The sequence below is a fragment of the Eucalyptus grandis genome, chromosome 2 (genome assembly GCF_016545825.1).
Source record: "Eucalyptus grandis isolate ANBG69807.140 chromosome 2, ASM1654582v1, whole genome shotgun sequence".
NCBI lineage: Eukaryota > Viridiplantae > Streptophyta > Magnoliopsida > Myrtales > Myrtaceae > Eucalyptus > Eucalyptus grandis.
The window spans coordinates 11,926,826-11,942,041 of record NC_052613.1 but is presented as its reverse complement, the minus strand read 5'-3'; the positions used below and the strand labels follow the sequence as shown (position 1 = coordinate 11,942,041).

General features: G+C 38.6%; 2 protein-coding genes across 4 annotated transcripts; both read left to right on the top strand.

The window, feature by feature from the left end:
• Positions 1–80: 80 nt before the first annotated feature.
• On the top strand, positions 81–5,589 carry LOC104422609. 3 transcript variants are annotated; one of them, XM_039305884.1, is made up of 8 exons: positions 81–472; positions 2,778–2,856; positions 2,929–3,003; positions 4,134–4,193; positions 4,276–4,523; positions 4,830–4,889; positions 4,994–5,073; positions 5,170–5,589. In XM_039305884.1, exons 2-8 carry the CDS (start codon positions 2,804–2,806, stop codon positions 5,218–5,220), a joined length of 627 nt encoding a protein of 208 aa, XP_039161818.1. In that variant the 5' UTR covers positions 81–472; positions 2,778–2,803; the 3' UTR covers positions 5,221–5,589. The 3 variants fall into 3 exon arrangements, with proteins under 3 accessions (XP_039161818.1, XP_039161819.1, XP_039161817.1); XM_039305885.1 differs by having other exon boundaries at positions 2,922–3,003; XM_039305883.1 differs by having other exon boundaries at positions 2,756–2,856.
• A 4,817-nt stretch (positions 5,590–10,406) lies between these two features.
• On the top strand, positions 10,407–12,542 carry LOC104434493 (protein ACCELERATED CELL DEATH 6). Its single transcript, XM_010047402.3, has 3 exons — positions 10,407–10,445; positions 11,072–11,607; positions 11,904–12,542. Exons 2-3 carry the CDS (start codon positions 11,074–11,076, stop codon positions 12,540–12,542), a joined length of 1,173 nt encoding a protein of 390 aa, XP_010045704.3. The 5' UTR covers positions 10,407–10,445; positions 11,072–11,073.
• Positions 12,543–15,216: the final 2,674 nt, after the last annotated feature.

Sequence of the window (15,216 nt, the reverse complement as noted above, 5' to 3'; positions counted from 1 at the left end):
GTTTCCCCTCTCGCGGCCCAGGCCCTTCCTCCCCTCAGCCCAGCCCGCGCCCAGCTGTCTTCCTCCCCCTGGTTTTCTTCGCGCGCAGACCTGCAGAGGAGGAGAGGCGCAGCAGCGCAGTGTCAGAGAGAGCAGGAGGATCGGGGGAGCAGCTCCGGCGTGATCCGCGGGTCGGGGAGCAGTCTGGTCGACAGGCTGGCAAGGCAGGAGCCCGGCACGCCTGCCGTTGGCCTTGAAGAGCTTGGGGGACCTGCAGAACAAGAACGAGAAGGGAGCCAGAACACAGGGGAGACGGAACGAGAGAGCTGGGGAGAGTTTTCGGAGAGACAGAAAGCGACCTGGAGAGAGAGAGTGAAACTTGAGGACGAGAAGGAGTTTTCAAGCAGATCGGCCACGCTCGAACCCTCTTCGCCGACCTCTGGCCAATACCCTCTAGCATACGATCTTTCGCTCCCGAATCTCCGCGTCGCTGGTGAGTTTCTTTACTTGGTTCAAACCTCCCTTGCCCGAGGATCCCGGCTCGAAGATACCAAGGCGGCAAAAACTATGGCTCGATTTGTCACGAATTGGCCCGCATCCTGCCGTCTTCGAGTTGGGTAGGGAACTCCGTGATGAGATGCTCGTTTGCATGAACCCTTGCTGCACCGCCTTCTTTTGGTCCAACCGGAAGCCAAGTCTTGTTCCATGTTTCTCGATGATTTCTCTGGGTCTAGACTCGAGCGGGTCCAAAAAAAGGAGTTAATAACCTCTTCCCGAGTCAGTGCTTACCACGTGCTTGATAAAACGCTTGAACTAAGTTAACGTGGATTAGGTTGTGATTTTCAGATCATTTGGAATGAGTATGCTCCTGTCTTACGTAAGAGGAATCCTTTATGGATCATTGAGCATGATTTCATTTAGGTTTTGTTGCTGTTACGGCCGAATCCGAACATTTCTTGATTATTGTTTTGGTTTAGGTCTGAGTCCGAGTCCTTGAACCGTTGAATACCCTATTTCCGGTAGGCGCTTACCATGTGTTTGTTAAAATGCCCCTAAGACAAGTCTGGGAGAGCAGCGCCCGTTTTGTCCCAATCTGAAGAGGTGTTGACGTAGGTTGATTGTGATTCCTTAATATCTAGGGAGTTTGGATTGTTCATTAGTGTCCGCATTCCATTCCTTGTCTGGTTGTTATTCTTTTGCGCCTGTTCATCTTTCCGTGGAGTAGCGACTGCCGGTGGACGGGTGATGGAAGGGTCGCCGATTGTGTAGGGCCGTGTCGCTAGTGTGCGAGTGAGATCCGGTGGGAAGGAGCTTCGGCGAGGAAGTTGTAGAGTTGGCGTTGGCTTTAGGAAGGAGAAGATGCAGTAGAAAAGCCGAAATAGGGAAAAGGACAAAAGAGAGAGAAAAAAAAAAAATATATATATATATATATATATATATATATATATAAGCAAAACGAAAAGTAATAAAAGAAAACTATGAAGTGGCAGAGGGAGCTTCGGGTGTGCAAGGAGGCGTCGGGGAGAAGATGAGCACAGAGAAGAATAATAAAAAGAAGAGGAAAAAAGGAAAGGAAACAAAAGTACAGAAAAAGTTAAAAAATAGAGAAAAAGAAAATAGGAGTTGGCTTCGGGAAGGAGGACCAACGAGCAGAGTGTGTATGGAAAAGGACAAATTGAGGAAAAGAAAAAAAAAAAGAATTACAAAAATCATTTTAAAAAATAAAAAAATGAACAAAGAAAATGCTTTTTTGTTTAATCCAACTGGGTTGGATCTGGGTTTGGGTTGGGTCAATGGCCGGATTGGTTTTACCCGGTCCAAACCCGTTTTCTGAATATAATAATATATGTTAAAAAAATTCAAAAATCTCATGAAAAATTTTAAAAGAAAATTCGAAAATAATAAAAATTCAAAAATTTTCCGAAAATTCAGGAGTTTTAAGAGAACATTAAAAATTTCAGAAAATATTGAAAATTCGAGTTTTTTTTAAATTAAAAAATTAATTAAATATATTGAAAAATTAGAATTAAAAAAATGTCAGAAATTTCGGAATTTCAATTGAAAAATTTTTAAAAACAAACTTTCCGAGCTATTTTCTTAAAAATGGAGGATTCTTAATTCTAAAGCGTGCTAAAAAAATTGAGTAAGCTCATAGGGGTTTTAATTGTCTTCAAATACAATTACTCTTGTTTGCATGCTTTTGCTGTTTTGATCCCTTTAGTCCAGTTAAGATTAGCATTTATTTTTTCCTTAATGTTAAATTTGTGCTCTTCCACGTAATTTATTTAATTGCTTTCTGTGGTCATTAATTGTTATTCTAATAATTGTGCGGCGTATGATCACCTCAATGTTAGTGGATAGGTATAAAATCAATCTAGATTGCTTAATAAAATATTTTTTTTTAAATAAAAAAGATTAAGTACCGAAATGGCACTAATTGGTCAATTAGTGTAATCAAGTCCCGACCCTAAATTTTCTGGATGCATAGAAAGTGTGACATACTCCTGTGCCTCACTTGGTTTCTAATCGACTCTAATAGATTAGTGGCGATTCTTTATTGCAAAATTTTTAAAAATATCCTAATATCGCGCGAAGAGTACTAAGAGGTTGGCTCGCATTTGATTGATTAACAGTAATGTGAAGAGAGAGGGAGGGAGGGAGGGAGGGAGGGAGTGGTTTAGTCTTTTGTGTTAGTCGCTTTAGATTATAGCTGCTGCGCGATCTTTTGATCTTTCAATCAAAGGTCTGCCGCGTGATCTTTTGATCTTTTGGATAGGTTGTCGTCCCGTTAATAGAGTGCTGCGTGTGAAAGTGGAAAGCTGCAATGGAGAGAAAGGCGAGCAAAGTGGGTTCTGATATCCCCGAATGGATCGATCCGTAAGTTCTGAAGTAATTTCTGTTTTTGCACTCTGGGTTTGAAATCTGACGTGAAAATTTTGAAGTGTGCAGTCATGTTGGCCGGTTAAAGTCCATGTTTGAGCAGAATCGGAAGCTCTATAGGGAGAATGAAGAGACTATATTGAGGTGATTCAACCTTTTATGCCTTTATCTTTTCCTTGATATTCTTCCTATAGGTTGAGCTCTCGGTGGGTTTATTTCACTGATGATGGGTCGATTTTCTTCTGATGGATTGAGTCTTTATTTCACCGACAGGTTGCAGTATGTGAAAGTGCCAATTCTGTAGCCCGTTCACACTATTTCTCCAAGTTCACAGAAAGTTTGTATGTTTAATGAGATTTCTCTTGAAAAGTTATACAGAATCATATGGCCCCCAAAAGTTGTCGGAACAGTCTGATAGATACTTTGGAAATCTCATCCAAGTCCTGAGAGAAAATCTTCACTCGCTCAAACATTTGCTGGCTGTTGGTGCATGTAGTCTCTGAATCTAGTAGGGTAGAGGTGCTTGTCCCAGGGCAGCTTTCATCAATGGAATTAGCTTGACCAGTTGAGATTTGAATTTTAACCGTGCCTATCAAATTTTACTGATATTGTCAATACGTAAGTTCTATGAAACTTTGTCAAGTTAACTGATGATTTAATTTACTAGTTCAAAGTTTGTCAGTATCGTCAATATGAAGTGACTGGTAAAGTTGAATGCATGTTGGTTCCTTATGTTAGTCAGCGAGTGCGGGGAAATTTTGTTCTGATTAAGCTTAAGAGCTCAAGTGTTGAATCAATTTACCTGTCAATAGACATCGAGTTTGCATTGCTCTGTATTGACCGTACTCCTGAGATTTTATATATTGATGTCCGGAATGCTTGTTCCCATCTTTCCCTTTGGAGGCTGAATCAGACTCCATTAGTTGAATACTTGATAATAAGCTTGCTGATAACATTAATGTTCGGAGAATACTGACTCCTTTGCTTCATTTTCTTCTTGGATTTAGATATCGTGTGAGAGCATGAACCCTGGGCTTTGTTCTTTATACCTATCATTTGACAAAAGACACACTTGATTGAGGTTTAAATGGCTCCACCTGTTCAATTTTTATAGGGTCATTTAATTAATTAAGCCGATACATGCTCTATTCCAATGACAAAAACTCTATATGCATCGGTATATTGAAGTCTTTTTTCTTGAGGTTTCCCTTGGTCATTTTATCATGATCATTTCTTATATATTACTTTCTTGCTATTTGTCCTTGGCCGGATAGTTTGATGTCTCAGATCAAGTCAATGTTTGATGAATTGAAGTCAGAACATGAGAAGGACAGGTAAATTTTCAAATCGCTACATGCATTTGTTAACTTTGCTTCGTTATAATGTTTATATCTAATGAATACGTTCTTTACGTAGTCAATTTCTTGTGGAGTTACTTCAACAGAGTTTCAGAGTAAGTGAGGAAAAATATAATATTTTTATTCTTTTGAACAAGGTTTACCTTGGTGATGCAATTTTTGCCGAGAGAGAATTCACTCGATGTATTGATGATTTGCAGCGTGAAAGTAGTTTCAGGAATGCAAACGTCAAGTTCCATGAACTTAATGAGAAGTTATGTGAGGATAAAGCTTCTCATCAGCAAGCCCGTTTGCAGGCTTTAGATGGTAACTTTATTGGTTGCAAGTTGTTTATAGGCAAAAACCATGTACATTGGGATCTTAATAATACAATGAAAATGTAGATAGAGATAAGGTTTCGCAATTTGAGAGAATGCTTGAAAAACTGTATATTTCCCTTATAAATTAGTGTAACATACGCACCTTCATCTTAATAGAAATATACCTAGTGACCATGATTGAGACTTCTTCGAGTTTTTTTCCCAATAGAATGTTTTTGGCCAGTTTGATCACATATTTGGTTATGTTGGCCATGTCCTTTCCCATCATATTGTCATTTGTTTGCTTCTATAGATATTTTTTCCAAATTTGAGGAGGCGAAGGAAAGGTTTATCATGCAATATGATCAAATAAGTGAGTTCAGATTCTCTTCTATTAATTTCGATCCCTTAGAACTGAATCAAACTCGCCTAATATTTTATTGCTATCATACTAAGTCTATTACTTGCTTATAACAGGTAAGAAGGAGAAGTCTATGATATCTGCACTTGCTGATAAGGTCGCCAAACTGGATAAGTCCTTGAAAATAGAAGAAGAGGCAAGTCATTTGTTCAAAATACGGGTTACATTTTTTGAGTCAGTTCTGTGAATGTGCACAATATGGGTACATATGGACCTTTTTTTCGGAATGCAGATTGAAGAAGAATTCAAAACGTTGATGCGGACACTTTGCTTATATATGTGAACGCCTCAGGTTCCCACATATGGTAGTGCCCAATAAAATTGTGCTTGGAGCACAACACCAGACATTCTTTCATGTCTTTCGACATGAAGATTTTGAATCTGGCGACATGAACGAGCTATCATCTCTTACTTTGCACTTCTACTGTCGGACATGTAATTATGTAATTATGTAATTATGGTAGTGCCTAATATACTTCTGCCTGAAGCACAACACCAGACATTCTTCCAGGTCTTTTAACATGAAGATTTAGGGCTAGACTTAGTTCTTGTTGCGAGGCAACTGAGCAATGGTGGCGCGCACGTTTCTCCTTCTGTTTGCTAGTGTGCCCTTTCTTTCCCAACAAGGAATTAACTTGCTCTATTAGCATTAGAAAATTGCGCTCATATTAGCCTAGCATTCATGATATGAACAACTGTACCAGTACCATTTGCAGAGTAGAGAAGATTATGGCAACTGCCAGCTGCTCTAAGTTGTTCGAATTAGCTAGATGGGACAATGGCGGCATGTTAGGCCGTGCTGTGGGGTTAGACTAATTTGATAAAATGAAAGGTGCACACAATTTGTACTCTGTTGAGCTTGTTACTTGCTGTAGAAATCCAATCTTGTGCCTCCATAACTGAAAATTTTGTATTCTTTTGCTGGCAATAGTTAAACCTTATGAGGACCCTGTATGCTTTACCTGCAACTGAAGTATTTCTTGTCGAGTACTATGCAACTTCTGAACGGTCAGCTGATTATTTAAGCGGAAATTCAACTAGTCGCATCCTCCTCCTTTATATTATAGGCATTTAGTAGAAATCTGCCAAGTGAAGAGAACACACTGATTAGGAGGCGTCAATGAGAGGTCTTCTTAGATTCCAATTTGGCAGCTCAACAGACCGAGAGATAAAATGTGAGCTGGGGAAAGCCAAATACACTTTAGGATGAACTCCCAGATCTATTCATTACTTTGCTGAATTGAATGAAGTTCGAGGGATCAAAAGTTACAGATGTTGCGTTTAGGCATATGAAGGCGCCCAATCAGAAAGGGGTTTGCATCAAACTGGTTTGATTAATCACTTGCCACTCCAAGCGTCCCACCTCTTTACCTTCTTGCTTTACCTTGTTAATTATTTGCATCGAGGTATTATTGACCTTTTTTTTTCCCAGACTGATAAAGTGATTGTCACGAAATCCCCAAAATTGCTTTCAAATTTTTGGCAAAATAAAAGCCCTTCAAGTGAACGTTAAAATTATTCGATCACAATGTAGTTGCGGTCATTCTATGGGTGAAACCTGCCTTATTCAAGGAACGTGGATAGGATGATCTGCACACATTTGTCGCGCCTTAAGAAAAACATATATTTTATGTGCATAAAGTTTTTGCAAGCGAAATTGCCTAATCAATCATATAACATAATATAGAAATGTCGATTTAGCATTTTAACTTTTTAATTTTATCAATTTAGTTCTAAAATTTTGCTTACAATTGTGATGTAGCTCTTGATCAACTTTCGCAACATAGTGATCTAGTTATCATTGCTAAGGAGAATTACTAAAAAAAAAAATTGAATTTTTTTTTAGCTAATTCAATTTTAAACATTTTGTATTTATGTCAATTCAATCCATACGATCAATTTTGATTAGCAGGAACTGATATTATTTTAATAATTTTTTTTTTATTCTTTTTAATCCCCTACCTCCCCCTCCCTTAGGGCTAGCAGGTTGCATTATTTAGGTGAAAGTGCAAAGTTCCTTGCCTATATATATGTAGGCATTTATTTTTCCTGTTGGGAAAATTACTGCTTGAGGACCCCATAAAAGCGTGTAGCAGCGATTCTATAGTCGTGAATTGCACCCTTCACATATCACAGTAGACCTGTTCCTTGACGAAGAAACAGGCATCGCAGTGGGTGAGTTGGAGGACGACAAAAAGGCAAAGTAGCAATGATAGGAAGGTGATAGTGTTCGAAGAATTCGTGATCGCTTATGGTTTGTGTTTGTTCTTTCACTTGAAAAGTAAATGGAGATTTTGATTGTAGCAGGTCAATTCTCTCGGAGAGAGCTCTTTCTTTATAAAGCTAAAGATGGGGAATGAGAAAATGTTTGCCTTTTGCAAGGGGAGATTGATAGGCGTTGAGGTGTTGAAAGTTGCAGCTAAAAGTCATGAGGAAGTCAATTTCTTCTGCATTTATAGAAAATATCGTGTACCTAGAGTGCCGGAAGAGATTTTTGTAAATCCGTTCATTAGAAAACTCAGGCCAATTCATTTCATTTTTATTTACGATGTAAATGTCAAGTGTAACCCACTTTGTGCAATGTTGCTTGAATCGAACCCTGCACAGTAAACGAATATTTCCTACTTCTGGCTTCAGAAAAATCGCAAACAGTGTTACGAACTTCTTTCTTTTTCCTCCCCGTCTCCACAGTATACCTACTCCCTTTACCTACTCCATTTACTCTCTCTCTCTCTCTCTCTCTCTCTCTCTCTCTCCTTTTACTCTTTCCCTCTTCTCTCACATTTTTTCCTTCGAAGTAAAGAATAAAAGGACCATATATACTATACAGAGGGAGCAACTCATAATGATATTCAAAGCTTGTTCATGATTTTTGTTCAAGTTAGGATGGGGCTCAGTCATGTACCATGCCAGGTCCGGTATAGTAACTTTGTGCAAAGTGGGTCAAGACTAGAAGGTGAATATGTATCATACAAATGAGAGAATAAATGAAAAAGAAATTCGAAGCCTCATTTATGGTTTATGAATAAAGTTAGATGACGGGCATAATTATGTCCTTTGCAGGTTCAGTCCAACCAAGTTTTTGTAAAGTGGATCTCATTTGATAATTACATCTTAAATTAGAAAATGAATTGATTTGGCTTGTGTTGACAACCGATATTTTTTTCCTTCGAAATAAAGAATAAAAGGACCATATGTACTATACAGAGGGAGCAACTCATAATGATATTCGAAGTTTGTTCATGATTTTCGTTCAAGTTAGGATGGGGCTCAGTCATGTACCATGCTAGGTCCAGTATAGTAACTTTGTGCAAAGTGGGTCAAGACTAGAAGGAGAATACGTATCATACAAATGAGAGAAGAAATGAAAAGAAATTCGAAGCCTCATTTGTGGTTTATGAATAAAGTTAGATGACGGGCATAATTATGTACTTTGCAGGTTCAAATCCAACCAAGTTTTTGTAAAGTGGATCTCATTTGATAATTACATCTTTAAAAAAAAAATGAATTAATTTGGCCTGTGCCAACAACCGATATTTTTTCCTTCGAAGTAAAGAATAAAAGGACCATATGTACTATACAGAGGGAGCAACTCATAATGATATTCGAAGCTTGTTCATGATTTTTGTTCAAGTTAGGATGGGGCTCAGTCATGTACCATGCCAGGTCTGGTATAGTAACTTTGTGCAAAGTGGGTCAAGACTAGAAGGAGAATATGTATCATACAAATGAGAGAAGAAATGAAAAAGAAATTCAAAGCCTCGTTTGTGGTTTATGAATAAAGTTACATGACGGGCATAATTATGTACTTTGCAGGTTCAGTCCAACCAAGTTTTTGTAAAGTGGATCTCATTTGATAATTACATCTTAAATTAGAAAATGAATTGATTTGGCTTGTGCTGACAACCGATATTTTTTCCTTTGAAATAAAGAATAAAAGGACCATATGTACTATACAAAGGGAGCAACTCATAATGATATTCGAAGTTTGTTCATGATTTTTGTTCAAGTTAGGATGGGGCTCAGTAATGTACCATGCTAGGTCCAGTATAGTAACTTTGTGCAAAGTGGGTCAAGACTAGAAGGAGAATATGTATCATACAAATGAGAGAAGAAATGAAAAAGAAATTTGAAGCCTCATTTGTGGTTTATGAATAAAGTTAGATGACGGGCATAATTATGTACTTTGCAGGTTCAGTCCAACCAAGTTTTTGTAAAGTGGATCTCATTTGATAATTACATCTTAAATAAATAAAAAAAAATGAATTGATTTGGCCTGTGCCGACAACCGATATTTTTTCCTTCGAAGTAAAGAATAAAAGGACCATATGTACTATACAGAGGAAGCAACTCATAATGATATTCGAAGCTTGTTCATGATTTTTGTTCAAGTTAGGATGGGGCTTAGTCATGTACCATGCCAGGTCCGGTATAGTAACTTTGTGCAAAGTGGGTCAAGACTAGAAGGAGAATATGTATCATACAAATGAGAGAAGAAACGAAAAAGAAATTCGAAGCCTCGTTTGTGGTTTATGAATAAAGTTAGATGACGGGCATAATTATGAGGTTCAATCCAACCAAGTTTTTGTAAAGTGGATCTCATTTGATAATTATATCTTAAATAAGAAAATGAATTGATTTGGCCTATACCGACAACCGATGAGTGATTTGTGTAAAGAGGCACTCAAGGAATACCGAATATTTTATTGTGTATTTAATCTTAGAAAAGAGACACAGCAATAAGAGTTCTAACAGACTATCGTCTTACTTTGGCGAAGACGACATTCCCATTTCAGAGTTATAAGATGGATGGCCAAATCGCGAGAGTAGATATTGCTGATTATGAATGGGAGCCGACAAGGGCCAGATTGAGAGCACCAAAGTCGGTCAACGAAACCCGCCGCCAAGCAAAATTCAAATTTCATTTGAATCCAAAGCTACAGGCCGCCGCGGAAGATGGAGACGTGGACAAGTTCATCGAAGCCCTCAAAGCATATTCCCACAAAGTGGGTGTCTGCTTGTCCAGCATTTTGGACATGCGTGGCCCTTCTGGGAACACGTTGCTTCATGTCGCAGCAGGTCTCATGGCGGCCGACATCCTCCATGCTCTCCTCGAGGTCATCCATGACAACCAGCTCGCCACTAAGGTGAACTACCAAGGGGACACTGCACTACATGTTGCGGCAAGAAAGGGCAGAATCCGCACGGCCAAGCTCCTACTTAGGTACGACGGCAGTATTCTAGACATGGAAAACTACACAGGAAACACGGCATTGCATGAGGCTGTGAAGAACAGTTGCCACGACTTGACCCGCCTGCTCCTGCGCCAGGGCTCGAAATCGGTGTATAAGAAGAACAAGGGGGGGCAAGTGCCCGCTGTACTTGGCAGTAGAGATGGGGGACTTGGATGGTCTCAAGTATTTGATGGAAAATGTGGTAGGGCAGGTTATTCCCTCCCAGAATAAGGCATGTCGCCGGTTCACGGAGCCGTGATTCACAAAAAGATAGGTTAGTGATTATACTGACGGTTCTCACTTGGGTAAATTTATTAGTCGGACTATTTACATTGTTTGTATATGCGTGTCTACTTTGGATCCATACTAGCCGTTCAACCTGTAACTCTCATTCACAGTTTTTGATCTTCTAGAATTGTTTGACTTTGTCTAGAGATTCCATCGATTATTGAAAACTTCTCATAAATTTTGTCCCAAAAGAAAGCGGTTACGATATGTTTGGACTTGGGTCGTAGCAAGACTTACCCCCTAAAGAATGTCATCAACTGAATACTTCAGTAGTCGATACCCATGGTATAAGCCTTTGTAGATACTATACTACTTATATTAATTGTCAAAGACCTTTTCTAAAACAGGAAGAGACCCATGCCATGCCTGTCCTTGATTACTCCCGGTGTGGTAAACTACTTCTTGGAAATGAATGTCTCTATAATTGGAAGCATTCTCTAATGTCTATACTGATTTATCCCCCAAAAGTAAGGATTTCAATTGTGTAGTCCATGTAATATCGCATATTTGTTTTCTCTTAAGAAAAATATAATTGTCAAAAGGTAAAGTCACTAGACCCTTGGTCATGAGCATGACACAAATTCATTCTTTTCCCGCTCTCTAACAATGTAGATATGCTGAAAGAGATGTCAGAGCAGAATGAAGATCTGTTTAATTTAAAAGATGCTGGAGGTGGTACTCCCCTTCATCTGGCAGCATTAATGAATTACGTTGAGGGAGTCAATTTCTTGGTCGACAAGTTTGCTTGGAGCGCCTTTGAGTTTGACAATGAGGGCTATCTTCCGATCCATGTTGCATGTAAGATGGGTCATGTCAGAACAATGAGAAAGCTACTTCAACATTGGCCAAATCCGGAAGAGTTGCTAGATCGCAAGGAAGGGCAAAATATACTCCACATTTCGGCGAAGTATGGAAAGGTTGACGTAGTGGGGTACATACTCCTAAAGCGCAAGTTTGAGAAGCTTATAAATGCAAAAGACAGAGAAGGAAATACGCCTCTACATGTGGCCACATTGCAGTTGCAATACATGGTTCTTTCGTGTCTTGTTCTTCACGATAAAGTTGATCTTAAGCTCATAAACGACAACAACTTGACGGCTCTAGATATTGCGCTTGAGCTACCAAAAACACATGGTCGACTACGTGAGGTAATGGTATCTACAGAATGGATTAACAATTTATCTGCTTTTGTTTTTCACTGTTGTTTTAGCTACTTCCTTTCTGGGAGAGACGAAAGGAAATAGAGTCCATTTTGACCCGATAAACTCCCTCAGAAGTCATCGACTGGAATTAAGTTTGTACAGTAAGCTCAGAAAAGAATGGCATTTGCAATCCTGTGTATAGCTAGAGATGAGTTTCATTTTATTTTAATCCTAAATCTTTGATTATTAGTCCATTTCATTGATAATAACGGTCATTTTCTTTTTCTATTACGCTTCACCAGAAATTAATATACGGTATCTTACGAACTGCTGGAGCATCCAAAAGCGTTTACAAAGCAATTTCCCAGCCAAAAGGCTTAGACACGGGGAGAGCTTTGGAGCCTGAGCAATTGGAAAGACTGAAGGGTGTGGCCGAAACCCGTATGGTCGTGGCGACACTCATTGCTGCTATGACATTTGCTGCTGGGTTTTCCGTTCCTGGAGGATATAATGGCTCTGGATCAGATGCAGGATATGCTACACTGTTGAATAAACCCATGTACGACGTCTTCGTGATCTGCAACACCATCAGCTTGTACAGCTCATTAATTGCCGTAGCAATCCTTCATTGGGCGGAGGGTGACAAGGTTCGTGTCCTTAAATTTTCAAGTCCACCAGTGGTCACAGCTCTTGGCACAATGACTGTGGCCTTCATGGCGGGTGTCTATGTGACCGTAAGCAAACGTACTTGGATCGCCATTGTTGCCTTGATCGCTGGAAGCACTGCTCTCTTCATTATCTTGGGTCTTCACATGGTCCTTACCCCTCAGTTTATTTCCTATCTCTGGAGAGTTGGCATATTGATTGTTAAAAGGTTGATCCATAAATTGCTCAAACCACGCCTCGGTCAACAAACTAGGCAGCAAGCCGCGACTGCCTGAGTACCCTCTTGAAGTCATCGAAGGTCATGTGGATGGTGAAAGAGCGATGGCGAGGATTGAAAAACTGAGAAGACGTGCATGAAATTCTGTACCCTGTTATGAAGCTATATTTGGCATCCCTACGTCGGAGCCTAAGTTTTATTTTAAGCGACTCTTTGCCAAATATATTTGGCATATCAATGGAGAGATTTCACGTTAACTTTGGAACTTAAGTTTTATTTTAAGTAGCTCTGTCAAAAACGGATATATGTCTTGCCTTGATAGGGATGTAATCTGACCATGTCGGTTACTCTCGTGATAGTATTGGATTGCACATCCTTTGTCAGGAAACATTAATGTCGATTTTTCTGGATTATTTTTTTAAACAAATAAATTTCTAGATATCAAAAAAATAATACTGGATAATAACAGAAGTGTCGAATTACCTTCTAGTAGGAGAATCATATACCCATTATTGTCGAATTACCTTCTAGTAGGGGGATCATATCCCATTCACATGAACATAAACCTCATCATTCACAGGCTCCAAGGTGAACAAACATGTTTGTATCTACTTCTCCTTCTTGTCGCAGTTGGATATACACTTGTCAGGTTCCTCTCGCTTGAAATGTATGGCACAAATTGCATGAGGACATCGTATACCGGGTGTGTCCCTCGATCTCCAAGGGCAATTTTGCTTTTGCATGTTAATCACAAACTTGTTTGGTTTGTACTTCACTCCATAACCTACTCTGTCATTCCAATCCACATGGCAATAAGTGCTTTCAGTTTCAGCCTTGCTTTCCTCTAATTTCATCAGGACTCGGGGGCAATACTCTCCATTCCATCTAGCAGCAACTGACATCTTCACTTGAATTCTTCTCATCCCATGGATTCTTATGTACTCAAGCATGGATGTGGTGGCAATGTTGTTGAGACGTGCCTTTGTGATTCTTCCTTCAATTCGCATGAATATGTTTAGTGCAGATTCCATGTTCTGCCAGGGGTAAAAGCTCGTGGATAGCTAGAATTAATCCCTGCATAGAACATATCTGAGAACGAGACATCAAATTAAATTCATAGCAAAGAGGGAAAAAAGAGCAGAAGATGCCCTTTGTTATTAGGACATTAAGGTCCATCCCTTGTCTTTGCTTTCAATTTCCATCCCCATATCATGCATTAGATTACGTAGATACCACGACCAAGAATCATTTGTCTACCTACACATATTGCATTGGAGATTTTGCTGATTTCTTTTTCCTTTCATTGCCAAAGTGTCGGCATAAAGGTAGTGTCTTGCATGAACAATCATTCGTGTTTGATTACTAAACACCTAATGTTCAAATATAGAACATCTAAACTAATTATTGGCGTTAAATTCCACTATTTTTCTGTAGACTGTTGTGAGTCTTCTAAATAAAGGAGAATATTTGAGAATCTAGTAAGTTTCAAAAGTACTTTGTGATTTAGAATCTATCTAATGTGCAGAAGCCTGGAAATGTTTTTCTTTTCTTTCGAAATGGGAAGATACCAGCTTTTGGCGACAAAAGAATTCAATTACAAGGGCAAGTGTATGTCCTCAACTATTATAGTAGCAACACAAATTAAATACAATAAGATCTTTAATTTTCATACTCTGGACTTGATATTCCAACTTTGAAATTTTCCTAATTTAAAATTTTGCCACCATACAAAATGCTTAAGTTTACTCTACGGTGATTACCGAAAATAAGAATTGTCTGTGCCTAACCTCATGCACCACCTTAATAAAGAATGACAAACCGTTTTCTTTTTTGGTCGGTTATGACAAACCGTTGTCAAAAAGTGCTTAATTACCTACCTCAACTCTACTCAATTTGAATAATGCAAATATCTAATGAGTCATTCTTTAATTTTTTTTCGAGAACTAGTAGTGTTGATCGATGCTCGGAAAGTTATCCAATCAATTCTAAACTTATTGTATATATGTCAATTTAGTCATAAACTTTTTAGTTTTGTCAATTTAGTCTTAAACTTTTGTTTGAAATTTCAATAGTCTTTCTGGTCAATTTTTGCTATAAATTACTAATGTGATAATCCAATTATCACCAATTGTCCTATGCGGCACACGTTGTATTAGTGATTTCCAGCTAAAATTGGCTGAAATAACTATATTGAAATTTTATGCAAATGCTTAGAATTAAATTAGTAAAATTAAAATGTATAAGACTAAATAGACATTTGTATAATAGATTATGACCGATCGAACAGTTTTTTCATGGATGTGGTACTGAAAGCGGCACTGCATTAAGAAAAGACCCAATTGGAAGATACGTGGCGTTGCTTTAAAAAAGACCCGGTACTTCAACCGGAAAAAAAAAAACAAACAAACAAAAGCTACAGATCTCTCTCCCGTGCGTGCCAAAATTAGATGAACAAGAAGATTACAAGTAATCACCTCAGGATAAATAAATAAAAAAAAAAAAAAAAAACACCTCAGGATCAACGGAAACCTAAAGCAAAACATATATAGGAAGTCATAAGCAGTAAGGATCGAGATGGAGTCGATGGAATGACTATAAAGAACGTGAAGAAATTAATGGGAAGAGGTGAAAATCGTCGCAGAGCTTCAATATCTTAAAATACTTTAAGAAGTGGAAGGAGATGACACCCTCGACTATGCTAGAACTTTCCGAATTTTTGTTCGACTTTCCTT

What these genes read in the sequence shown, in the direction of transcription:
- LOC104434493 (XM_010047402.3), top strand. Translation starts at nt 11,074, where the DNA reads ATGCTGAAAGAGATGTCAGAGCAGAATGAAGATCTGTTTAATTTAAAA. An exon ending in CACATGGTCGACTACGTGAG is followed by an intron (nt 11,608 to 11,903) that starts GTAATGGTATCT and finishes ACGCTTCACCAG; the next exon opens with AAATTAATATACGGTATCTT.
- LOC104422609 (XM_039305884.1), top strand. Translation starts at nt 2,804, where the DNA reads ATGGAGAGAAAGGCGAGCAAAGTGGGTTCTGATATCCCCGAATGGATC. An exon ending in AATGAAGAGACTATATTGAG is followed by an intron (nt 3,004 to 4,133) that starts GTGATTCAACCT and finishes TTGGCCGGATAG; the next exon opens with TTTGATGTCTCAGATCAAGT. An exon ending in CCTTGAAAATAGAAGAAGAG is followed by an intron (nt 5,074 to 5,169) that starts GCAAGTCATTTG and finishes TTCGGAATGCAG; the next exon opens with ATTGAAGAAGAATTCAAAAC.